At 40.8% G+C, this 26,414-nt stretch overlaps 2 protein-coding genes across 5 annotated transcripts in view; both read right to left on the reverse strand.

Annotated features, from left to right (window-relative positions):
- Positions 1-3,706, reverse strand: part of bag1 (BCL2 associated athanogene 1) — a 38,191-nt gene extending 34,485 nt beyond the window's left edge. For 2 of the 4 annotated variants that reach the window (XR_011349892.1, XR_011349893.1), the window contains exon 1: positions 228-3,706. Coding sequence is in view for 2 of the 4 variants with exons in the window: in XM_069913620.1 (XP_069769721.1) it covers positions 228-257 (30 nt within the window). In the remaining 2 variants the exon portion in view is untranslated. The remainder of the gene's footprint in view (positions 1-227) is intronic. The other 2 variants (XM_069913620.1, XM_069913621.1) reach the window with 2 other exon arrangements.
- Positions 3,707-4,071: 365 nt separating this feature from the next.
- On the reverse strand, positions 4,072-19,683 carry LOC138751395 (charged multivesicular body protein 5). Its single transcript, XM_069913623.1, has 8 exons — positions 19,528-19,683; positions 12,955-13,059; positions 12,720-12,766; positions 12,538-12,631; positions 12,227-12,298; positions 9,599-9,707; positions 4,878-4,993; positions 4,072-4,495 (listed from the first exon to the last, which is right to left on the reverse strand). Exons 1-8 carry the CDS (start codon positions 19,594-19,596, stop codon positions 4,445-4,447), a joined length of 663 nt encoding a protein of 220 aa, XP_069769724.1. The 5' UTR covers positions 19,597-19,683; the 3' UTR covers positions 4,072-4,444.
- Positions 19,684-26,414: the final 6,731 nt, after the last annotated feature.

Raw genomic sequence — 26,414 nt, forward strand, 5'->3', positions numbered from 1 at the left:
TAAAATATCCAAACTGAGTAGAGTTGAGGAATGGGAAAGGTATGATCACATTCATGGGGTTGTATTATAGACCACCCACTAGTCAGTGAGAATATGTTCTTGTAAGGAAAGGATTAAGAGGCAAAGTTAACGTTCATAAGGAATCTTGGTTTACGAGGAATAGTGGAGATCTGGTTACGAAGAAGAGAGGTCCAAATTCAAACTCATAACCATAGAATAGAACTTACCTGTTCTAAGATAACTAGCAGACCTTGCATTGGACAAAAACAGCAGTCTCCGTCAGACCATGGCACCTTTAAACAACCAATGCTCAGGCAAGTTAAACACTGTGGGAGTTTCAGACAGCCAGCAAACAGGCCATTTAAACTCAGCAGGAGTTATAAGCATCCGAAGCACAGACAATTTAAACACCACGGTAGTTAGGACCAGCTGACCCACATGCCATTTAAAGAAGAACCAACCACAAGGATGCAGATTGGGCTACAGGTCAAGACGCCGGGCTCCCTACCATCCTCCTGGCCGACGTACAATCCTTGGAAAACAAATTCGAAACAGAGACAGATTACAACATCAGTGAGACATTAGGAAGTGCTGTGTGATGTGCTCAGAGACATGGCACTACAGCCCAAGGGCTATACCCATCACTGCGCTGATCGGACACCGGCATCAGGAAAAACAAGGGGAGGCAATGTTTGTGCCATCGTCAATTCATTGTGGTGTGCAAACATGACTGCTATGTCCCAGTCCGACTCCCACAGTCTGGAACATTTGGCAATCAAGTGCTGCCCATTCTATTTGCTGTGTACATTCTGCCTCAGGCTAGCACTGGAGAGACTGAGCACTGTGATTAGCAGCCACAACACAATACGTCCAGATGCCTGTTCAATCAGGCCAACCTGAAGAAGTCTCATATGAACTACCACCAACACATCACCTGCGAGACCAGAGGACCCAACAGACTTGACCACTATTACACCACCATGAAGAATGTTTACTGGGCTATCCACCACCACACTTTGGCAAGTCTGATTACTTGGCTGTACTTCTACCATTGGCCAACAAGCAGAGACTAAGGACTACAGCCCCAGTGATAAAGACAGTGAAAGTATAGTCTATGGAGGCGGAGGAGCATCTGCAGGATTGCTTTGAATTGGTGGACTGGACCATATTCAAGGACTCATCCTTAGGCATGAATGAATATGCAACATATGTCACCGACTTCATCAAGGCCTATGCGGATGAGTGTATGGCCATGTGCGCATCCTGGGAGTTCCCCAACTAGAAGCCTTGGATGATTAGAAGATTTGCAACCTGCTGAGGGCAAGATGAAGGGCATTTAAGGCCAGTGATACAGATCTCCAAGACGTCCAGGTATGACCTAGGCAAGGCTATCTCAGCAACAAAGAAGCAATTCTGGAGGAAGCTAGAGACAGATGCACATCAGCTATGGCACGGAGTGCAAGCTATTATATCCTACAAAGCAAGGCAAACATCATAGATGGCTGTGATGCTTTACTACCTGATGACCATAGTCAGTACAAATTGGAAACAAAGTCTCATCCTCACTGATGATCAACACAGGAGCACCTCAAGGTTTAGCCCACTGCTCTTCTCACTCTACACCCATGACTGTGTGGCTAGGCACAATTCCAATGCGATCCACAAATTTGCTAATGACATCACTGTTGTCGGCAGAATCACAGATGGCAATGAGGAAGTGTACAGGAGGGAGATAAATCAGCTAGTTGAGTGGTGTCACAATAACCTTGCACTCAACGTTATCAAAACCAAGGACCTGATTGTGGACTTCAGGAAGAAGTCAGGGGAACATGACCCAGTCCTCATCAAGGGTTAGTACGGAGAGGGTCAAGAACTTCAAATTCCTGGGTGACAACATCTCTGAGGATCTGTCCTGGAGCCTCCATGTCAAAGCAATCATGAAGAAGGCTTGCCAGTGGCTCTACTTTATGAGGAATTTAAGAGGATTGAAAGGCTCTAGAAAACTTCCACTGATGTACTGTGGAGAGCATCACTGTCTGGTCTGGAGTTGCCAATGCTTAAAACAAGAAAAAACTCCAGAGGGTTATTAACTCAGCCTGTGACATCACAGGCACCAGTCTTCACTCCATCAAGGACATCTACAGAGGTGGTGTCTTAACAAAGCAGCCTCTATCCTCAAGGACCCCCACCACCCAAGCCAGGTCCTCTTCTCTTTACTACTATTTGGAATAAGGTACAGGAGCCTAAAGATGAGCACAGCAGCACAAGGACAGTTTATTCTTCTCTCCCATTAGATTTCTGAATGAACAATGAACCAAAGAAACTACCCTAATTTGACTTTTTTTGTACAATATTTATTTAGTTAGGTGATTTATATAAATATTTGCATTGTGATACTGCTGCAAAAGAATGAATTTCACAAAATGTTCATGACAAATTCTGATTCTGATGTGTATAGCAGGAAAAGATAACAAGGAGCAAACGAAGTACTTGAGGAGCCCAAAAAATGTAGGAACAAACTTCAGAGGGAAATCAGGAGAGCTGAAAGAGGACATGAGGTTGCTTTGGCAGACAAGTTGAATTAAAATCCAAAGAGCTTCTACAGGTATATTAAGTATATTAAGAGAAAAAGGATAGTCAGTGACAAAATTGGTCCTCTTGAAGATACGAGTGGTTGGCTATGTACAGACCCGTAAGAAATGGAGCATATCTTGAATTCTTTTTTTGCATTACATTTACCCAGGAAACTGGCACAGGGTTTAGGGAAGTGTGGCACACAAGCAATAAAGTCTTGGAGCCTATAAAATTTAAAGAGGAGGTACTTGCTGTCTTAAAGCAGGTGAAGGTAGAAAAATCTCCAGGACCTGACAAGGTATTCCCTTGGGCCTTGAGGGAGGCTAGTGTAGAAATAGCAGGGGCTCTATAGCCACAGGTGTAGTGCCAATGGAGCTGATTAGGGATACTCAACATGGCTTTGTGCTTGGTAGGTCATGTTTAATATAGTATTTACGAGAAGGATAGCAGAAAGGAAGATGAAAGAAACACTGTGGATGTTATCTACATGGGATTTAGTAAGGCCTTTGATAAGGTCCCACATGAAAGGTTAGTCAGGGTGTTCTCTCGCTTGGTAGTAAACTGGATTCAACATTGGCCTGGAGGGAGAAGCCAGAGAGCGGTAGTGGGTACAGTAAATTCAAGTAGGCTTTTTCCACTGAGGACATGGTTTAAGGGTGAAAGGGGAGAATTTTCAAGATTAGGGGAAATTTCTTCACACAGAGAGTGGTGGGTATATGGAACGAACCGCCAGCTGAAATGGTGAATGCGGGCTCGATTTTAACATTTTAGAAAAATTTGGAGAGGTACACTGATGGGTGGGGCATGAAGGGATATGTACTGGGTGCAAGTCAGTGGGACTAGGCAAAATAAATAGTTTGGCACAGACCAGAAGGGCGTGTTTTCTGTGCTGTTATGTTCTATTGTTCCACAAAATCTTGTTCGTTTTGCTAATTACTTGCATCACCTGCACAGTAGCCTTTTGTGGCTTCTGCAGAACGAAAACCAGATTTGCTCTGCATCCTCTAATTATTTCCATACTATTTTTATTAATTTTCTTTTACAATTACTATTTCCCACTCTCATGGAACCTTAATCAAGTTCAGAGAATTTTAGAAAATGAAAACCCATGCAATGAATAATTATCTTCACTTACATGGTGGCAAGAATACTGATGAAACAATAATTATTTCAAAGAATTGTGAAAATGATAAATTAGTGCTCATGGGAAGAAAAAAATATTTTATAAAATAAATCACTGCCAACAGCATGGTAATTGGGAACTGGAGAGCCAAAGCCAAAACTAGTTTTATAAAATGCTTTCTCGTTTGGACAGGCTCTCATTTAAATAGGCAAATTCCTTTTTAAAAACACAAATTAGTTTTATTCAAAATCAGATAAATCGTTTAGAAGCCAAATCTTCAGCTGTAAAAATGTGTTCATGAATTAAGGACTACGTGTGTCTGAAAATAATTTATTGCAATAATAAAATGGAAAAATGATTTACAAGAGCTTAAATACCTGTCTCTGCAGCAAGTTTATTAATGTACAAGTTAGTCAATTTAGATCCCACATAATGATTTCCATAAACCAGTTTTCTGTATTATCATGCTTAGTATCCATTACAAGCAAAATAGTGCATTAGTGCATTTAATTATTGATAACAGTTCTTGAAAGACTGTAGTGAATTTTAGATGACATTTCTTACACACTATTTGAAGGAATTAAATAGAAACTCAACAGGCCCCCATATAATATCTAAGATGCCTTCCAAGCCACATTCCAGAATGCAGTAAAGATGGTGAAATTTTTGATTTTGAAATAATATCTTAGGAAATGACATATGTACAAAAGAAGATTTTCAATTACAAATTTACTTCAAAAACCTGTGTTAAGTTGCAGGGATCTGTGGCAAGCCAAATTCGTCCACTAGCACACCATCCTGAAAGTACAAATAATTCTCCGTATTGGTCAGTAGAAAAAAAAATACACTTTACTGCCAACATGTAAAAGCCAAAAGAAATATATTTAATGATTTAGCTTGTTAAAAGGCTGCACATATTAGAACCAACATTGAAGTAAGGGAAAATTGTCAATGAAAAGTGAACTTTGGAACATATAATTATCACTCGTCATATATTCGAAAGAGAAGTACAGCTTTTATATTACTTAATACAATTGGGAAATTGAGGACTGGCTCCCCCAAGGATGTACGATGCTAAAGTCAAGCGTGACAGAGCAATTAAATAAAATTAACAAGTTTTTATAACAATGAATGCACGAACACATAAGAAAATCTACTAATAGATTATCATGAAACATACCTTGTTAGTTTTTGCGTCACTTGGAACACCCTCAGGAATAGATGGTGCAGATGCAGCTTCATCTAAATAGGATGAGTCTTCATCAGCCAGAAGTTCATCACCTAGTGCATCCAGCTCTAAACATACAAAAAACAGGAGATTTAGGAGCAAAGAAACCAACATTTTATTACACACATTTATTCAATATATAAAGCTTTGACTATGAAAATATGCATCCATCTTCATTTCCAAATCATTTCACGAGAGAGCTATACCATAAATCCCATGGAGGTACAGAAACTGGTTTTCCTGACCACTTTGTTACATATAGGCAGGCAAAAATGATCAACCAGCAATGTGCATGGAATAAAGGCATATGCAGATGAAACACTCATATAATGCCTAATCTGGTTATCTCAAAGTGAGCTACATAAGGGCAACCTTGTGTTACAGCAAGATTGTAGTGCTAGAAAATGGTCTGGTTCACAATTTTCTGTAATGCGAAGTCTAGTCATCTATGAATGTGGCAAGGTATGAGATTTGAATAAAAATTACTTCCTTGCTCCCCCTCCTCCCCCCCCAACTTAAATTCTGTAAGATTAATTTTATTCTTTATCTCAAATTTCTGGGTAGTGATTTGTGAATTTAGCAAGAGCGACATTCTGTTACCTGAACAGTCATAACACGGTTTTGCATTTACAGTACAACTCCAATTATCTGAAATGGTCGAGACTGGGCCTATTTCAGATAAATGGTTTATTCAGAGAACTGGTCATTTTTTAAAAACAGTCCAGTAGCAACAGCAAATCACTTGTAACAAACAACAAGGGAAGGCTTTTAAAGCATTAAGATGTTTAATTCTCACCAGAAAAATGCTAGCTGCTGCCGATCACCAACACGTTCCCCCCCCCACCCCCCACCCTTCCCCGAGACCCTACTCGTACTGAAAGCCCGAGGTCCACTCCTGCCATCAGGAGCCCGAGGTTGCTGCTTACCGCCAGATTTCTGATTTGTTTGGGATATCGTCATTTATCCAAAATTTTTTTAAAAACTTTCGGATAATTGAGGATTTCAAAGAACCCAATTTCGGATAATTAGAGTTGTACTGTACTTAATTTCATAAATATCAGCTTAAGTGGAACAGAATTCAAAAGGAGTGTTCATGAACAGAAGGAGCTTGGAGCACATCCATAGTTCCCTGAAAGCAGCAGCACAAGTAAATAAGATAAATAAGTCCTATCTAAGTGGAGGCCTGTGACTTGTGATATGCCTCAAGGGTTAGGGTTAGGGTTAGGGTTGTTTGGCATCTATATCAATGACTTGAATGCATTTTGCAATGTCAAACTTGAAGACAGAGTACATGGTTAATAGCAGGATTCTTAATTCTGGAAGAATAGTGGGACCTTAGGGTCCAAATCCATAGTTCTTTCAGGGATACCACACAAGTTGACAGGTTAGTTAAGAAGGCTTATGGTATGCTGGCCTTTAATAGTTGGGGGATTGAGATAATGAGGTAATGTTGCAGCTCTATAAAACTCCAGTTAGATCACACTTGGAATATTGTGTTCAGTTCTGGTTGCCTCATTACAGGAAGCTATGGATAGGGTGCAGAGGAAATTTACCAGGATGTTTCATGGATGGGAGAAAGATTCTTGTGAGGCAAAGTTAGCAGAGCCAGGGCTTTTCTCTTTGGAGACAAGAAGGATGACCGATGACTTAATAGATGTCAACTAGATTATGAGAGGTATAGATAAGGCAGAAAGCAAGCAGCTTTTTCTCGAGGTGACAGTAGCAAACACCAGAGGACATCCATACAAGATGAGGGGAGGAAAGTTTAGGGGAGACGTCAAGGGTATTTTTTTTTAGAAACCTAAGAACGTAGTGGCCAACAGTGGTGGTAGAGGCTGGTACAATAGGGACATTTAAAAGATTTAGACAGGCACATGGATGCAGGAAAAATAGAGGATTATGGGTGTGACATAGGGAAGATTTAGTCTGTTGAGTAGGTTTATATTTGTTGGCACAACATGTGGGCTGAACGGCCTGTACTGTGCAATTTCAAAATTAGTAATGAGATCTGGAAAAATGGGCTGCAAAGTGGCAGATGGATAGGTGCAGTGTTGCATTTTGGGAGGACTAACCTAGGAATGACATTACACAATAAACGGTAAGGCACTGAGGAGTGTGGCAGAATAGAAGGATCTGGAAATGCAGATATGCAATTCCCTGAAAGTGGCATCACAGGTAGATAGGGTCGTAAAGAGAGATTTTGGCATCTTGGCCTACGTAAATTAAAGTGCTGAGTATAGGAGTTGGGATGTTATGGTGAACATGTACAAGACATTTGAGAGGCCAAATTTAGAGTATTGTGTGCCATTTTGGTCATGTAACTGGAGGAGAGATATCAGTAAGATTGAAAAAGTGTAGAGATTTACAAGGATGTTGCTGGGACATGAGGAACAGAGTTACATAGAAAAGTTAAATATGTTAGGACTTTATTCCCGAGAGCAGGGGTGTCAAACTCAAATTCGCAGAGGGCCAAAATTAAAAACTTGGACTAAGTCGTGGGTCAAACTAAATATTTATTGAAAATTTTCAACAACATCTGCATGTTTTCTCTTCTTTCAACATATGTAATGTTAAACTTTTTCTTATTAAAATAAATGTTTAATAATAGTTTTGGTTAAACTCTTTCCAGAAGAAGCATTAACAAATGAGAAGTAAAATATTCAATAAATAATATTTCTCTATAGCCTTTAAGCTCCTTTTAAATGTATTTTTTTTTCACAAGCCAACAAGTCATAAAAATAACAACTTGCTTCAATGACAAATAGGTTTGTCTTTTAAAATGATGAACATATAGTCTGCCTCCCACCTGTCTTGAAAGGTCCTGTTTCCTGTCTTTCGTTTGGCCATTTTTCCGTAAGGGGTTTATTACATGTGAGTTGGGCGACAGGTCGCAGATGCCAATGAAAGTAAAGAGAGGAGGTGGGGGCGATTAGCGGGCTGAGGGGCCGGCGCCAACGCATTTGCAAAGCATTCTGGGATTTGTAGTATTATCTGTGCATGCGCTATACTGGCGCGGCGGCCAGTGGGCCAGCTCTAATACATATTTGATATGATCTTGCGGGGCAAATATAATTATATCACGGGCCAAATTTGGACCGTGGGCCTGAGTTTGACATGTGTGCCCTAGAGCGTAGAAAACTGAGGGGAGATTTGATAGAGGCATGCAAAACTATGAGGGTATAGATAAAATAAATGCAAGCAGGCTTTTTCCACTGAGCTAAGGTGAGACAAGAACTGAAGGACACGAGTTAAGGGTGAAATGTATAAAGGAACATTAGTGGGCACTTCGTACAGAAAGTGGTGAAAGTGTGAAATGAGCTGTCAGCTGGAGAGGTGAATGCAAGCTCAATTTTAACATTTAAGAAACATTTGGATAGGTACTGGATGGGAGGGATATGAAGGGCTATGATCCAGGTGCAAATCATTGAGACTAAGCAGAATAACAGTTTGGCACAGGCTAGATTGGCCATAGGGCCTGTTTCTGTGCTGCAGTGTTCTATAGTTCTATTAAAAAGGCATATGTGATTCTTGACTTCTTTAGACTTGGTGGGTGGAAAGAAAAAGTTTGAAAACCACTGTTTTAATCGTACCTAATTGACTCATTATGTGCACAGTTTCCTAACTCCAAAGGAAATGGGCCAATGACAATTTTTCTCAAAATATTTCAGTAACAATTGAGTCTAGAGCAGTGATTCCCAACCTTCCCTTCCCACTCATATACCATCTTAAGGAATCCCTTAATAATAACCGAGCACCAATGACATAGGGATTACTTAAAGTAGTATATGAGTGGAAAGAAAAAGGTTGAGAACTACTGCACTATAGGAAGAATGGATGTGCTTATATTAGCATGCACCTGCGACATTAGTTGAATGTTTCTTGGATTGGTGCTTTTCAGTGACAAAGAGAAAGGATAGACTGTGTGTGTGTTCCCTGGAGTAGTGGAAGTCAAGGAGGTATACAAAACTATGAGTGGAGTACTTAAGGTATATGGCAAGAATCATTTTCCCCCCATGGTGGGGTTAGCTGAAACAAGAGGGTGAGGTATTTCAAGGGGATCTGAGGAGTATTTGTTTCCACAGAGAGTGATAAGTCTCTTGAAAGTGCTACCTGAAGTGGTGGTGGAGGCATGTCCTCTAACAACAGTTAAGCAGCATCCAGGTAAGCACATGAATTGCCAAAAAATGGAAGACCACAAACTAAATTCAGACTCATCAAATTAGTCTATATAAATACAATGGACATGGTGGGCTAAAGAGCCTATTTGTGTGCAAAATACTCTCTGAAACCATTTGCAACATGGAAAATATAGATCAATCCACTGCTCATATAGTTATTGGAAAATATAAATAGGGTATAAACCTACCAAATCTACAATTAACATAAGATCAATATGCTGTTCAAACTGAAGTATACTTAATGCTCCAATGTTCAACCATGAGACAGAATCTGTATTGTCTTAAATATGTCTAATATTTTCAACAAATTAAGGCAATTGAAATAACTAAAAATATAGAGTCTCCTTTAAAGGTTCCATTCCCATTGCTAGATTCACACAATGATAGGAAATAGGTCTACAATAATTCCAGAATATATTCTTACAGGGAGCTTCACGTAATTATACTCCCATATTTACTCACAGTTAAGATACCTTATGGGGAATTCGCCCTTACCTGCCTCAAGATCATCCTCATCAATTTCTGGTGTTCCATAACTGCGACTCAAGGCTTCCTGAACATCATTAGCCTCTTCCATCATGTCTTCTAATTGATCTTGTATGTTCTGTGGAGACCAATAGTGAAAAGATTATAATATAACTCTTTACATCAAATCATAAACTTCCTATTAAATATCAAATATTCAGAAAAATAAATTATTTTTGCCTAGGTATCTGCAAAATATAATCATGCATATATTTTGCTATAATTATGACAATTCAGAAAAAAAAAATCAGATATTAGAACAACTGCCAGAGTTTAAAAAAAAAACAGTATTGGGTGACTTTTCTAAGTAGAAGGCAGAGGTTAAGTAATTTGACCTGCAGAAGATATCAATTGCATAAAGCAAATGAATGTCCAGAGCAGAAAACCTGGCATTGATTTAGTATTGCATGTAAAGGACACAGCACCAAAAAGAGGTCATGACTCTTCATCCTCAACTAATGTTACAGGCACATGCCAAAATTAGATTGTGCAGAACAAAAAACCCACGTTTAAGTATGGAAACCAGATTCAAAGTGTGCTCCACCTGGCAACTTAGAAATGTTCAAAAATTACTAAGAGACTGAACAAATCTAGAAAGTGTCCAGTGAATGTCAGGATATCATATTGTAAACTGTCAGCAAGATAATGTATCTGATTTTGGTGCAGAAAATGTAACTGATAAATATTTCTTAATTTTTTTTTAAAGTTTGCTGAATTATTTTAATATTTGTACAATACGCAAAGTTAGTATATTTTAAGACACACATGGAAACTTTATCAGTGGGTGACATAAATGAGTAGGGACTTCAAACTTCTGGAAGGACTTGCATGCACACCACATCAACAAGTATTTCCCTTTCAAACATCATGTGAAAATAGTAACTGCTGGGCATAAAATGGCTCTCTACTTAAATGTTAAGAATTATGATAACATGCTATGACCACACAAGGGGAACAATTAATGCATTTTAGCACATAGCACATTGTCACACACACACTTCGAGAAAATTTATTGCTACAATACAAAAACAAATCTCAAAGGCACATCAAATGGTTGCTTTCTCAATGAAGCACATACAGTGCAGCTCCAATTATCCAAAATTGGATTTCCAAAATCCTAATTTATCCAATTTTTAAAAACATTTCAGATAAATGAGGATATCCGAAACAAATCAGAAATCCTCATTTATCTGAAGAAAAATTAACTCGATATGAAATTAGAACGATCATTGTTCTCGTTTCAGGTAACTCCCTTCCCTCTTTCCATTTATTCTTTACCTTCCACTATTGACTTTTCTCTCCAACTCTTTCTCAAACTGCGTGCCATTTTCCCAGCCGCAAGCAGTTGGAAGAATCCCTTGTCCCAGCGTCATCAAGGAGAATGGCCTCCTAGGCAGATGCTGGACCTCAGGCTCAGTGGCGTGCCCCCCACCCCCCCCCCCACTCCTCGGCACACTGGAGCTCCTGATGCTGACTCAGAACCTCCCCTCAGCCTACTACTGCAAACACACACCAGACTCCTCGGTGTGTGAGTGCAGTACGCCTAGGAGAAGATTCAGAGTCAGGATTTGGGCATCGGAAGCTGCGGAGATCAGGGAGACAGGAGCCTGCTGACTGTCCAGTGAGTGTTCCACCAGCCTGGGAAACCTCCCCAGCAGCAGTGGGAATGTGTCGGAGACTGGCGGCGGTGGCTAGGAGGTCTCAGTGATCAGAAGCAGTGTTGGAGCCAGCATTTTTTTTTGGTGGGCATTAAACAATATTTTAATGCTTAGAAAGCCTTTCCTTGTTGTTTGTTGTTGTTTAGACATTCATACAAGTAATTCGCTGTTGCTACTGGGCTGTTTTTTTTTAAATGACCAGTTATCCAAAAAACGTTTACTCGACATAGGCCTTGTCCCAACCATCTTGGGTGATCGGAGTTGCACTTTATTTGAACCACAAATTGCAAGAATGCAAGAGTAAAAAAAAATGCATCTCATGAGTAAAATTAAGTTAGATATTAGTTTTATCATGTACAGGAGGGTTTTAAATTTAGACATACAGGATGGTAACAGGCACTTTTGGCCCATGAGTCTATGCCGCCCAATTAACCTACACCCCTGGTACATGTTGAAGGGTGGAGGAAACCAGAGCCCCTGGGAAAAGCCCACACTGACACGGGGAAAACATACAAACTCCTTACAAACAGCGCAGGATTCGAACCAATGTCCCGATCACTGGGGCTGTAATAGCATTGTGCTAACCAAGCCAACCTTGCAGCCCAAATTTAATTGTGCCACCCTTATTTATTCTTCAGAACATTGTAGAAAGATGAAGCAGCTAACCAAAACAAGTGGATGCTAGTTCAGTTGACTTTACATTTAAACTAATAGTGTGGCACTAGACAGAATATAAAGTCAAACTAGGTAGAAACTTTGAGACAATTCAGTCCTTAACTCAAAAGCAGAACGAGCATGATAAGCTGAATAGCCTAGTCCTCTTCCAACACAGATATTAAATATGTTGTGAGAAATTCAGCTTTACAATGTAAACATTTATCCCATTACTCACTAATATTATTTTCCAATCAGAATTTGAATCACAAAGAATATACATCACCTCAATCTGATCAATCTTGACTTGTTTGTAAGCTTTCTTCATTTCCTTGACACCAGTTTTCATAGCATCCACCTGTCCAATATATCAGATGTCAGAAACCATAATGAAGTATAGCTTGATTCCGTTATTATTTTAAAAAAACGCACACTATGATCATGTAAATTAACTGTGAAGAACTTAGTTCATGACACTACCAAAAATTCTTTTATATTTTTTGGATTCTACTACATGTTCTGTGTTCATATTAAACATAGTTTCATTTGATTGCAACAGGGCAACACAACAGGCATGCTGAGATATTCCATTAATACCGTAGTCTTTGTGTCCTTCAATGTCTGTATGGTATAGTTGGCTTGCTCCATGTTGAACGACTGCTGCATTAGGTTGTCCCTCTGTTGCTCGTACCTATCAATGGAAAACAGGAACATTCAAAGCATTTTACTTGTGAAATTACTTTGAAAAGACTAATATGGACTAATAGAAAGCAACTCACATTCTCTTCTGCTTTAAAACTCGCATTGCTTTCTGCTTTACCATGTTCTGAAAAGTAAACAAAGAGACATATTTGAGCATTTTTATTGTTAATTTAATCAGAAGCTCAAGTGCAGGTTTTCAACAGAAATATTTCCAAATAGAATATAGTATTTTCATGACATGTTGATGAGTGATGATTAGGCAGAGCTCAAAAAGTCACATTTTTCTATTACCAAAATATTTAAAACACTTGCCTTTGATGCACCCTCCCTCATTTTCTTCATCTGGTCTTTGTATTTGGCTAATTCGACATCAAGCCTGGCAATTTTCTTATCAATAGATTCTGCTCTTCCATCAACCTAAACAAAAATAAAACACAAAAAATAGAGTTTCTGTTGTTCCTTCAAATGGAACTAACTGTAATGGAAGAACAACATATAATTCAATATTACAGAGGGAGGGGATGGGGGCATTATTGAAAACGAAGCAGAACACTCAAGCAAAGCAGCACAGACAAGTCCATGCCCTGACAGTGGGCAAAAGAGCTCAAATGAAAGGTATTGAGAACAGGACAGAATGTATGGAAGGAAAACAACTAAGCAGTATGTTTCAAAGAAGAGCTGCAATGCAAACATTCTGTGGCGGACATTGGAAGAGAGCACATAACTTCACCTTCCCAGCACAAGTTCACCTACAATGCATTAACAGACATTTTCATTATTCCTTATTGATTTGAACATTGTAAAAAGTTAACCTTCCCAAACAAAAAAAAACCCCAACAGGATCATTGAATATAAATGTCTGCAAACACAAAGTGGTTTAGGGACTTGCTGCTGCCACTCAATGATTTTTGGATCACATGACAATGAAAATGACTTTCACATGATTCACCGTTACCAGGAACAGGAAATAAATGTCAAATTACAGTTTGAACAGGAAAAAAAAACACAAAAAAACTCATCACATATCTTCATGACTTAAAAAAGATTCATTCCCATTTGCTGTCATTTGTGCACAAAGAACTGATTCAATGGGTGCTTTATATTAACGAAACCATTATGTTTACATGTCATAGTAAGATTTCTTGTCTCTGTGTAGAACTTAAAACTTCCATTAGGAAAATCAGGAGATTTGCCCATATACAAGAAATATGATCACCATAAGATACACTGCCAACCAAGGCCACCTATAAATTGGAGGAGCGACCCCCAATAATCCCTCTTTCTCCTTTCCTCCTGCTCTCCATCCCCCTTCCCCCTCCCCTGTTATTTGTTGTACCCTCCCCTCCCTAATCCACATATTGCCTGAGCTCCTCCCCCTGCCCCAACCATTTCATTCAGGTACCTGCTTACATTCTGCTCATCCCTTGATGAATAGAGCTCAAGCCCAAAATGTGGGTTATGTATCTTTATCTTTGCTGTATAAATAACTGTTTGACCTGCTGAATTTCTCAAGCATTGTGTTTTTACTTCAATCGCTTCACCTGCAGACTTTTGTGTTTTACACAAGATATTCCACTGTACTGTCAAAAATCTCAAATTTCAATTCAAAGTAAAATTAAAACTAATGGTGATACATGTTGGATAATCTACCCAGAGAATACCGCTGGAGTTCGGTTCAGAAATCTTCTAGTAGTTCCCCCAATCCCCATTCCCCACACTGAAAGCATGTCAATTCACATTGTATTGTCTGTATCAATATCCAATTTAAAAAACTTTTATCATAGAAATAAAGTTCCTTACAATGGTGAAACTTTTGAAAGGAACTTGACATTCAATACATTGCATTGAACCCTCTTTTATAAATCCTAAAAAGAGATTTCTCTCTTGGTCATAAAAAGTTCTTCGTGTCTGAATTTCAACTTTGTTCCTGATCAGTGACTCTACTATTCTGTATTCAAAACTATTAGCTAAACAACAGCCCAGTTGGAAGCAATAAGCAAGGATCTGTCATATATATAAAATCAGCTAGGCTCAATCCAATTGAATTTATTTGTAAAAAAAGAAATCAAAGGTGAGGCAAAAACAACAAAGAAATTAAGGATAAATGCAAGTCATCAATTTTATGTGGTTATATGGTTATGTGCAAGTCAGATCTAGGTTAAGACTGCTGAAATCCAATTCTTTGGAGCAGAAGCAGTAATGTGCATTCATTGTAAACATGAAAGTCATGACATCATGAATGAAGTAAAAACACAATGCAGGAAAAACTCAGCAGGTCATACTTTAAATCGCAAAGATCAAGATAAATAAGCAGTGTTTTGGGCTTGAGCCTGGGGGCAGGGGGAGGAGCACAGTCTGAAAGGCAGGAGGTCATGGGTGGATAAGGGAGGGAGGCCTGTCTGAATTTTTTCCTAAAGGGCTCAAGCCCCAAACATTGGTTATGTATCTTTATCTTTTCTATAAAGTACACTGTTTGACCTGCAGAGTTTCTCCAGTATTGTGCTTTCATAAAGTGCTTTGGTCTGTCCACTTGTCAGTCTCCCCACAACACCAGATGCGAATGGGAACAGAGCATTGTATAGAATTCCCCATTTCATTGTGAAACAGTAGCTCACAGAATATATTAAGATTTTTTACATCAAGACTTTATAGAAACATAAATTAACCTCTGAATGAAACCATTCATTTTGCTTCTTTAACTTTTAAAATTTAGTTTGCTGTAACAATTTTAAATTTAAATTTAGACATACAGCATGGTAACAATCCTTTTAGCCCCATGCTCCTCAATTATACCCAATTAACCTACAACCCCCCCACCCCCACCAGTACGTTTTGAATGATGGGAGGAAACCGGAGACCCCGGGGAAAACCCATGCAAACACGGGGAGAACGTACCAACTCCTTACAGACAGCACGGGATTCGAACATTGGTCCCAATCACTGGTGCTGTAAAGACAAAGTGCTAACCGCTACGCCAACTATACTGCCCTTGTTCTAAAACAATCAAGATACCCTTATTACCCTTGTCATCTTCACTGGCTATTTTATAAATATTAAACTTCATGATAACTGAAAAAAAAAAGCACCAATTTCTAAACTATCAACTTCTCGGCACCATCTTCCTGCCTGACAATAATCTTTAAAATCTCAATAAATGTATCAAAATGCTTTTGGGAAAAAGCATTCGTCTCAACCTTAACTACTCTTAATTTTATTACTAACCATGTTAAAATTTCTCTTATTCGTTTTCTCTTCTTACTCCTTTCAATTGGCTTTGTGTTTAAAATGTCATCATTTAGTCTGTTTTGACGGAATTTCAATTAATTTAGTCAGAGGCCCTTCAGTCTAACTTTCCATGCTGACTAAGAAAGTCCCATTTTCTGAATTCAGCTCGTAACCCTCTAAACCATTCCTATCTACGTTCCTGTCCAAGTAACATTTAAATTCTCAAACTCTTTTGCCTCTGGCAGCTCGTTTCATATGTCCACCACCCTGTGTGAGAAAGGTACCCCAAATGTCCCTTTTAAATCTTTCCCCTCTCACATTAAATCCATGCCTTCTAGTTTTAGATTTCCCTATCCTGGAAATTTGACCTTATCTATAACAGTCATGATTTTATAAAACTCTATCAATACCCCCTCACCCTCCTTTGATCCATGTTGAAAAGTCCTGGCCTATCAAGACCTCCTTATAATTCAAGATTTTCTGCATCTTTTCTCAGTTTATGACATATTTTAAATAGCTGTGTGCCCTGCTGTGTGTTCTAGCTCACCAACATTTTGTACAGATGTAAATGGCATCCCTGCTCCTGCACTCAAGTGCTTTTCCTTCTCTGGAAGCTATTAAGCAAAACTTCTCTCCTCTGGATGAAATAAATATGTAAGGATTCATTGTTAATTTCAAAGTAGTGTACTCTCAAACTTAGTAAGTACAGGTACACGATCCTTTATCCGGATATTTAAAATCCGGAAAGCTCCAAAATCCAGCAAGTGGGGACCGGCGGTGAGGGGAGACTGCCGGGCGGGGAGACAGCCGGGGGAGATTGTCAGGCGGCCGAGGAACGCGGTTGGGGGAGACTGCCAGGCAGCCGAGGGACCGGAAATTTGAAATTTGAGGGAATCTGAAATTTGGAACACACTGTCCCGCAAGGGTTCCAGATAAAGGATCGTGTACCTGTATAAATCAAGAAAAAGACTCACAGTTCAACTGAACCAGAAGGCATAAAAGTCAAAATATTGTAAATCTGAAACTAAAACTTCCAATTTAAGCTCTATTCTGGAATTTTCCCAACAATGGAAGCATCAGTTACTCATAATGAGCACACTAGCCTTTCCAGAAAAGGGATAAAGCAATTGTTAACGGATTTGAGCTCTTTTTCCGATTTCTGGATTGACAGGGCAGGTTGTATCCTTGGCATCATCCTATTTTTCCAGTTTCTACATCTGCTCCATTTTCACTTTTACTCTAACTTCAAGATCTACCACATCCTCAGTTTTTCAAATCTCTGGATCACATAAATATCTAACATCTTTTACATCAAATCTGACTTTCCTTTAAGTATAAAGTTCTCCCCTACCACCCCCCTCCAAAATATTCTTGCATATATTTTTGAAAACCTCTAATATTACCCAAGAGGCACTGAAAAGTGCATCTCCTTCCTTTTGAATGTTTATCATCTGCATTACCCTTAAGTCAGACATGAATAACTCAATTATCTATTTTATCCATAGATGCCATCTGACCTCCTAGCTTTTTCTGTTTAAAGTTTCTTGTTTAGAAAAACTACTCATAAAGAACAACTGCAACAAACTTGAGGATCGAAACTATTGGATAAACAAATTTGCAAAACTGAAGAGAGCTCAGCAACACTATCATAAGAAAGACAAAAGAATGTGCAGGTCTGATAAATAAAAGTCCTTCTGGTTCCTTCAAACCTCAGACTTACATTCCTGCCAATTTCTTGCCTAATCAGATGACATACCAAGTTCAAACAACAGTGAGCTGGGGAGGGATAAGGAAGAGTTAACTAACTACTCATACAAGAATTCTATCTTTATCTTTCACTATATTTAGTAAATCTAAATATTACTATGCTTTACTAAAATTAAAAAATACATAAGTAGCAAGTTAGCTTGAACATAGAAATCTAATTAAAATGGGGATGCAAAGGAACCTGGGAGTTCAAATTAATAAAACAGAAAAACAAAAGAATTTATTTATGAAGAGAAAGAATTGAAAATTTTGGTCAGACTGCATATAGACTGCTTTCTACAGTTATGGTCAAATTCCATGAGTAGTTTATTTTCAGAATTAATTGAAAATCATTCAGTCAATGCGACTATACCTCAGAATCACAATTACTCAAACCTCAGTGGAGAAGTTGCCGCCTATAGTTATTTATGTTTGTATTCATAGGCTGAGCTCATAGCCATTATTGACACATCGACTAAAACTTCCATTAATTCAGGAGGCAATGAATTTCATCTGTGCAAGAGAAGGCTTTCCACCAACTTGCCTCCACAGCACAAGGTTGGTCTCTTACAATAAAGTTCATGGAAAGCACTGACATGGATGATGAAATTCCCAGTTGTCTTCAATGCCAGCCACAGTAGGATCTTCAAATTAAGGTCCAGACCATGAAGGTCCAGACCTCAGACTTTGCACCAAACTCATGGTCCACCTGGCCTTCCATCATGTTTCATCATGTCCCCACGACAAGCAACCCAAAATACTAGAAATGTACCAACAGTAGCATAATTGCAAAATGTTCCACCTTCACTGAAAGGTTAAGCAATCTAATGTCAATTCCCATTTGTAGGCCAAACCCAAGCATTGAGGGTCCACTTACACTCAATTGGCATGTCATTCGCATGCCCAACTCAAAACACCCGTGTTTAATCGCATATACTCAGAATTGCTTTAAAACAAAACCTGGGCTAAAGTGGAGACAGCGTATTTGGAAAGGCATCTGGAACCTTGGGTCGATGATTTTCAAACACAAAGATGCTCTCAAGAAATGGCAGGAGTGCACCACCTTACAAACTACCCACCCCATCTGTGGGGCAGTTCCCACAGTCATCGTACAGCCCACAAAATTAAAAGGGCTGCAAGTCATCCTGAATGACTGCCTAAGAATGAAAAGGATACAGGGGCATTGGAGTGGGTACAAATAAGATTTACAAGGATGAAACCACAACTGCATTAGATGACACCTGCCAAGAGGCCAAGTCCTTTGCACACATGATGGAGGGAAGACGTCGTTTTAAGTGTTTTATTTTTAAGAGATCCACCTGCGGTAATTGCAAGGAAACCAGGCTGAGGGGCAAAGTGAAAGTGATGGCTTCCGACAACCCACTTCTTAACCGGAGTTAAATCCTGCTCCAACAGTGCGGGGGGGGGGGGGGGCTGGGGCCGGGGGCGGGGAGGGGGGCTGGATCCGGGGGTTGGGGGGCTGGATCCGGGGGTTGGGGGCTGGAGCCGGGGGCGGGGAGGGGGGCTGGAGCCGGGGGTGGGGGGGGGGGGGGCCGGGGGCGGGGAGGGGGGCTGGATCCGGGGGTTGGGGGGGCGGGGAGGGGGGCTGGAGCCGGGGGCGGGGAGGGGGGCTGGAGCCGGGGGCGGGGAGGGGGGCTGGAGCCGGGGGCGGGGAGGGGGGCTGGAGCCGGGGGCGGGGAGGGGGGCTGGAGCCGGGGGCGGGGAGGGGGGCTGGAGCCGGGGGTGGGGGGGGGGGGGGGGGCGGGGGCGGGGCCGGTGCACCGCGAGCCTCCACGGGAATGCTGACGCCGCGCAAGGCCGCTCCCTGAGAGCCAGCCCCAGCCCAGGCGGCCTTTCCTCGTCCCCGTAAGTTCCAAAGTCCCGATCAATCCGCCCGATTGGTGGAACACTCACATTGCCGATACAATCCGTCAGGTTCGGCGGAGGCCCTTTAGGCTTAGTTCGTCCGAACAGCCGATTCATGGCGACCGACACAAAACCCAAACTAATTCTCAGCCGACCCAGGCGATCGCGTCACGGAGATCGTGGGCGGGGCCGACGCCACGGCCTTCATGACGCGATACGCACAGAAGACACCTCTCTGACGTCCGCCTTGTCACTCACTTGCCATGAAAATGGCTGCAGTACCTCATTTATTGCAGGAGGGGGCGGTGAAGAGTAGAATGGTATTTTCATTGAGGGGCTGAGACCGAGGGGAACCAGATGGGAAAACGACAAGCTGCCACAGTGATGGCATTAACGGGGTATTTATGGAGGGCAGTAAACTGGAATTCACTGAGGATGCATGGTCTGTTGTTCAGACGGCCGGCTGCACCCTCACCTACCCCAATATCAACCCTGGGTTTCCCCCCTTATCTCCGATTCACCTGAGGACTATTGTATCAACCGGCCATTGGTTATAAGCTATTAAAAACGTGTTGGTACTTGTATCTGAGTGCATTCAGTCGCATTACAGGGAGCATTCTGTGGGTTCAGAGGTGTGATTGCTAGAAAATGGCAGTACTGTAACGGCACTGGTACAGACCTGCAGGGAGTGGAGAGTCAGCGCTCCCGCAGGGTCCAACCGCCGAGTATGACTGCCGTCAGCTCAGTACAGGTTTTGAACAGACCGACGGTCGTTTTATTTAAAATCCCACAACTGCGTCTGCGCCTAAGACAATCGACAGCAGCCACGAGGGGCTGCAGACTCCAGGGAAGGCAAGGACTGGCGCAGCCCACTCGAGAATGCGAAGACCACCACCTCCTCTCCCACACTCCGCCACGACGCCATCTGAAAAGGAGAAGACAACCCACCAGAAGGAGACCACGCTGGCAGACCAGTGAGGGGTCTACAGCTGAAGGACTCACAAACTAATTAATGAAATTAGTTATGGGACCACGCACGTGCGCGTGACATCAGGTATGTGGAGTGTTCTGGGGACATGCAGGCACATGTGACATCAGGTACGTGGTACATTGTAGAGAGAGTTTCAGTTGGCACAAACTTAAAATAAATAAAGACATGCTTACAGCTTCTTTCGAGTGAGGCTATTTCCAAAGGGAAAATACACGAGAAAGTAGCGACAAAGATAAACTCCAAATACTGGGATCAGCAGGATTTTGGGTGGAAGTGGAAATTGAGTTAAATAAAAAGGAATGATGAGATGGAAGCACATGCTTGGTAGCAGAAAGGAAAAGGGAACAAACTTGAGAGGAAGTTAAAATTTATCTCCCAAAAACATATCTATATACAGGTACAATACAAACACAACATAATCTGTCACAAAGGCAACAAAAAAGTGAGAATAAATTCTGGATTAACTTTGTTACTGAATAATAAGCAGTTAAAATGACAGTGTGACAGATCATGTTGTATTTTATATACCCCTCCATAAATCTTCGTCCGCGAAGCCAAGCCAAAGAAGAAGATATGTTTTAAAGGAGATAAATTGTGCCAGGTTTTTTTAAGTGTAGGTCACATACAAACATTTCAAAACAGATCTCATTTAAAATATTGGAGCTCTGCTCAAGCCAGACAGGGCGGCTCCCGGGGGCCTTTGCAAAAACTTTGGAGAGTCCCCAAGAGACTTCACTAATGGATTGTTGTTTTGAAAAGCAACAAATGAAAGAGATCAGAGGAGTAGTTTGGAGCCACAGGCTGTCTGGGAGTGCAGCTTGCTGTTCTATGAGGGTCATGTGGTTTTGCAAGTAGAGAAAGTCAAACAGGCTGTTTTCTCTGTGAGCGGGAGAGAAAGGAAGAGAATTCAGTTCTCCAGTTCAGCAGCAGCAGCAGGACTGGAACAGGACAAGCTGGCAAACTTGTGGAAACCCCCATTTTGAAGTGTTTGGAAGTGACCTACACTAAAAAAAACCTGCCACGATTTATCTCCTTTAAAACATATCTATATACAATATAAAATACAACATAATCTGTCACAATGGAAGGACAATTTGAAGAATATAAAGAAACATAACACTGTTTGATATGTACTGCATTGCCCATAATGTGAGGGATACAGAAACCTGCAAGAGGTGGTTTTTAAGCAAGGTGGGGAGCAGAGCATACAGTCTGAGCAAGACCTTATTGGCACTGGCAAAACCAAATACCAAGCCTTATGAAGAGTTATGTGACCTGTTTGGAGAGCATCTGTCCTCATAAATCACAGAAAGGTACAAATTCTACACCCAAAAGCAAAAAACAGGCAAAATGGTGAGCCAATATTTTGCCGAATTGCACAAGTTGTCAGAGACACACAGTTTTGGAAATTTTTTGGATGAGCCCTGAGAGACATGTTGGTAATCAGTTTGACTGACCACCATGCCCAATAACGATTGTTGAGTAGGAAAAGTTTGGACAATAAATCTGCCTATGAGATAGCATTGAGTTTTGAAATGGCTGATTATAACATTGATATTATACAAGGGGAGGATGTGGTGAAGAGAATGGACTGACAAGAATGCTTCTACTGTGCTAGGATTAACCACAGCCCTGATAACTATTATAATAAAAGGGACAAATGCTATTTGTTTGACAAGGAGGGACACATCAAGTCAAAGTGTCCAAGACAGAGAATAAATAGGGAAAAAGGTCACCTAGGGAAAAAAAAACCAGAACTGAAGTAGAGAAAACAATCTTCCAAAATAAAAAAAAAGCATCAGGGTAAACAACAAAGGTTCCAGCAGTGAGCCAGAGTACCAAAGTGACTCTGAGAATGACAAAGCATTGGCAGTAAAGTACATCTGTAGTATAGTCGATTGCAGGTCAGAACTGTAAACTAGTCCCCTGGAATCTGCTCTTAATTTTCTTTGGTCCAAGAAGAATTCCAGCTTTTCCATTTTAACCTGACAGTCGAAAACCCTGAACTTAGAATGATTATATCAATTTATTGAATTTTTAAAAAATTGTTCAGGAGGAACATGATGCATTGTTCTAGTTCATATTTTGCCTCATCCTGGCAATGAATGAAGCTGAGGATAGACATGTCTATGTGAGAATGATGAGGGGAATTGAATTGGTTGTCTGTTGGAAGTTTTTGCCGCTGATCTGTCATTGGCCTCTTTGTGAAAAATTGTATTTTTTCTAATATTAGATAATCTCCACCTCTATATACAGTAGTTTGTTTCCACCTCTCCCTTTCTTCATTTAACACCCACTAACCAACCCAGTGGTCTCCATCTCCCCACCTCTGTCCAATAGCCCATCACCTCTTAGCCCCTCTCCAACTTCTTCCCCTTCATATATTTGACCTCCTCCTTTCCTTCTCTTGTGTTGCTTAAGGATCCAGACCCAAAAGGTTGACAGATCATTTCTACCCATGCATGCTGCCTGATCCTATGAGTTTCTCCAGCTTCTCATTGTTTGATGTAAGTGTTTGTTGACTTGTTTCCTTTGTTCCAGTGTCAACAAGTTAGAAAGGAAACACACATCTGAATTTAACAGCTGCAATTTAATTAGTTGTTTGTATATCAAGAGATTGCATTTTTAGTTTAGGTAATTTTATTGAAATCCATTACTGTTTGTGTGCTTGTCTTTTAATAAGTAAAGAGGGATATTTGTTTCCTATATTTACCAAATCCATGAGAGGAACTATTCAATTAACTAAAAAATAGTTGGTGAATTATTTCAGATTTCTTGTCAGAGTACATACACGACATCACATACAACTCAGATCCTTTTCTACGGGCAGGCAATTACCACTTATTGATAGTGCGAAAAAACTGTGCACAGCATATACATATAAATAAAGAACTGTAAACAGATAACAAATGTACAGAAACCAACTTTGCAATGCAGAGAGAATTTAAAAAATAAATAAAGTGCACGAGTACTTAAATGAGAACTTGATTGAGTTTGTTGTTGAGAAGTCTGATGGTGGAGGGGTAGCAGCTATTCCTGAGTCTTGTGGCAGTGAGAACAAAGCATGTGCTGGGAGGTATAGATCCTTGATGATTGTTGCTGCTCTCCAATGACAGTGTTCCATGTAGATGCTCTCAATTATGGGGAGAGTTTGGGCTGTGATGTTCTGCGTGGTGTTCACTACCTTTTGGGGGGCTTTATGCTAAGAGATACTGGTGTTTCCAGACCAGACCATATTCCAGCCAGTCAGCACACTTTACACCACACATCTGTAGAAGTTTGCCAGAATTTCTAATGTCATACCATACCTCTGAAAACTCCTGATGAAGTAGAGGTGCTGACGTGTTTTCTTCATGATCCCTTCAGTGTATTTGGTCTAGGAAATATCCTCTGAGATAGTGACTCCCAAGCACTTTGATCATCCTATCCACCTCTGATCCCCCAATGATCACAGGATCGTACACCTCTGGCTTTTCCTACCCGAAGTCAACAATCAGCTCCTTCATTTTGAATGGTTATATGGTGACATTGAGTGCAAGGTTGTAGTTCATGCACCATTCAGCCAAGTTTTCAGTCTCCATCCTGTATCGTGACTTGTCAACCCATGACAGTGGAATCATCAGCGAATTTGTAGATGGTGTTATTGTTGAACCAAACCACACAGTCATAGATATAAAATGAGTAGAATAGGGGGCTAAGAACTCAGCGCCTGTGATGCTCTGGTACTGATGGAGATTGTGGAAATGTTCTTCACAGTCTTCACTGATTGTGGTCTGGAGGTGAGGAAATCCATGATCCAATTACACAGTGGGGTGTTGAGTCCAAGGTCTTGGAGTTTGCTGATCCGTTTGAGGGGGATGATGGTGTTAAATGCCAAACTGTCATTGATAAAGAGCATCCTGATGAATGTATCTTTATTGTCCAGGTGTTCGAGGGCTTTGTGTAGAGCCAGTGAGATAGCATCTGCCATAGACCTGTTGCTATGAGAGGCAATCTGGAATGTATCCATGCCACTGCTCAAACAGTGATATGGTTCAACACCAGCCTTTCAAAACACTGGCCAATAGTCATTAAGGCAGGGTAGTACATTTTTCTTGCGCACCAATATGATTGACATCTGTTTGAAACAGGTGGGTAACATGCCCTGCAGGAGAGATATTGAAGATATCTGTGAATACCTTGATAAGTTGGTCATCACAGGTTTTTTTAATACTTAGCTAGGCACGCTATCTGGGCTGAATGCTTCTCTTGGATTCACTCTTCTGAAGGCAACACACACTTCATCCTCAGATACAGAGAGCATGGGATCATCAGGGGATGTGGGGGGTGCAGATGGGTGGTCCTTCGCTGTAACTGTCATCAAATTGGGCATAGGAAGGCACTGAGTTCCTCTGGGAGTGAAGCTTTGCCGTGCGAACTTCACTGGAATTAATTTTGTCGCAGGCTATGGCATTTTGGCCCTGCCACAGCTGTCCCTTGTTGTTTCCATTTTCATCAGAAATCTCCACTTTGCCCAGGAGAAAGCTTTTCACAGGTCATACCTAGTCCTTCTATATTGATCTGGATCTTAGACTTAAATGCCTGTGATTTGACTCTCAGGTTCTGGATTTCATTGGTCATTCAGGGTTTCTGGTTGGGGAAAACCCTGAATGATTTGGTGGGGACAAACTCATTCACAGCTGTTTTGATAAATGTCTGTGAAAGCCCTCAGCTGAGTCCTTGAACACCACCCAGTCTGCTGACTCAAGGAAGTCCTGTAACCATTCTTCAGCCTCCTGTGACCACTTTCTCGCTGTCCTGATCTCCAAATACTTTTTAGGCTCTGTCTGTATGAAGGCAGGAGCACAGCTAAGTGATCCAACTTGCCAAAATGTGGTCTTGGGAAAGAATGGTAGGCCTTCCTTATCTTGGTTTGCAGTGATTGAGTATGCTGGGACCTCTGGTGTAATCAGTCGCATGCTAGTGGTAGTTGGGCAGGGTTTTCTTGACACAGACCTCACCAACTAGGATTTGTAGCGCAACAGGCTGTTTCAGTGAACCAATTAGGCAAGAGGATTGCAATAATAAGGAAGAATAAAATTATGTAGTGGTTTAAAGTAAGGTGTTCTGGATAAATGGTATTTGTTAAGGACTAAGATTGGAGAGGTTTTTTTTAAATGAAGATCATGCCATGAGGATGAAGCTTAGGAATCAACTTCATTCTGATATACAGCCTGTTCAGAACACAACTAAATCGCCATACAAACTGATGGCCTTTGAATACTTCGTGCACAAATCAATACAAAGGGATGTCCCTACTGAATCTCATTCTGCCCCAGGAGTTCTTTGCAATTGTCACATTTGGAGAAGCGATAGGGGATCCTGTGAGATCAATTATCACTGCCCATCCAAGCAGTTTATTTTGGTGATACAGAGGGTGTACCATTGGAAATGGCCTTTCACACCGTAGGAAAATTCATGTGTAAAGGAAAAGGCAGGATGGAAAATTACCAATCATTGTGTCGACACGCCAATTGTCAACCAAAGGAGAATAATTCAAGATTTCCTTATCTTCAATCTAATATTTCACAACATTGCTTTCTGCCTGCTGTAATGGAAAGAGCCACCATTAGTCACCTCGTCGCCCCTTAACCTATTTCCTGTTCCCAGCCATGAGAGAAATTTAATTATATAAATGCTTCAGAGTTGAATTCAGCAATTTTAGGACACATTTAGCAGCCACTTTTACAGAAAATTTTAAATTAACTGCCATTCAGGAGAACTGGCCTGTTATTTCTTTATTGCTGCTGTACTTTTCCAGTCTCCCTTTGTATTGATTTGTGCAGGGATGGTCTCACAATTAGCAGCTTACAAAGATGCACAGATGCAGGAAAATGTGGCCAAGCAATTTGATGCTAAGATTGTGCTCCATGCACGTCTCCTTCAACTTAATATCCCATTATCC

Source organism: Narcine bancroftii, chromosome 1, assembly GCF_036971445.1.
Source record: "Narcine bancroftii isolate sNarBan1 chromosome 1, sNarBan1.hap1, whole genome shotgun sequence".
Taxonomy (NCBI): domain Eukaryota; kingdom Metazoa; phylum Chordata; class Chondrichthyes; order Torpediniformes; family Narcinidae; genus Narcine; species Narcine bancroftii.

Coding starts and splice junctions, on each gene's coding strand:
- LOC138751395 (XM_069913623.1), bottom strand. CDS start 19,596: ATGAATCGGCTGTTCGGACGAACTAAGCCTAAAGGGCCTCCGCCGAAC. Junction 12,767..12,954: donor TGAGGGAGGGTGCATCAAAG/GCAAGTGTTTTA, acceptor TTTACTTTTCAG/AACATGGTAAAGCAGAAAGC. Junction 12,632..12,719: donor GTTTTAAAGCAGAAGAGAAT/GTGAGTTGCTTT, acceptor TTCCATTGATAG/GTACGAGCAACAGAGGGACA.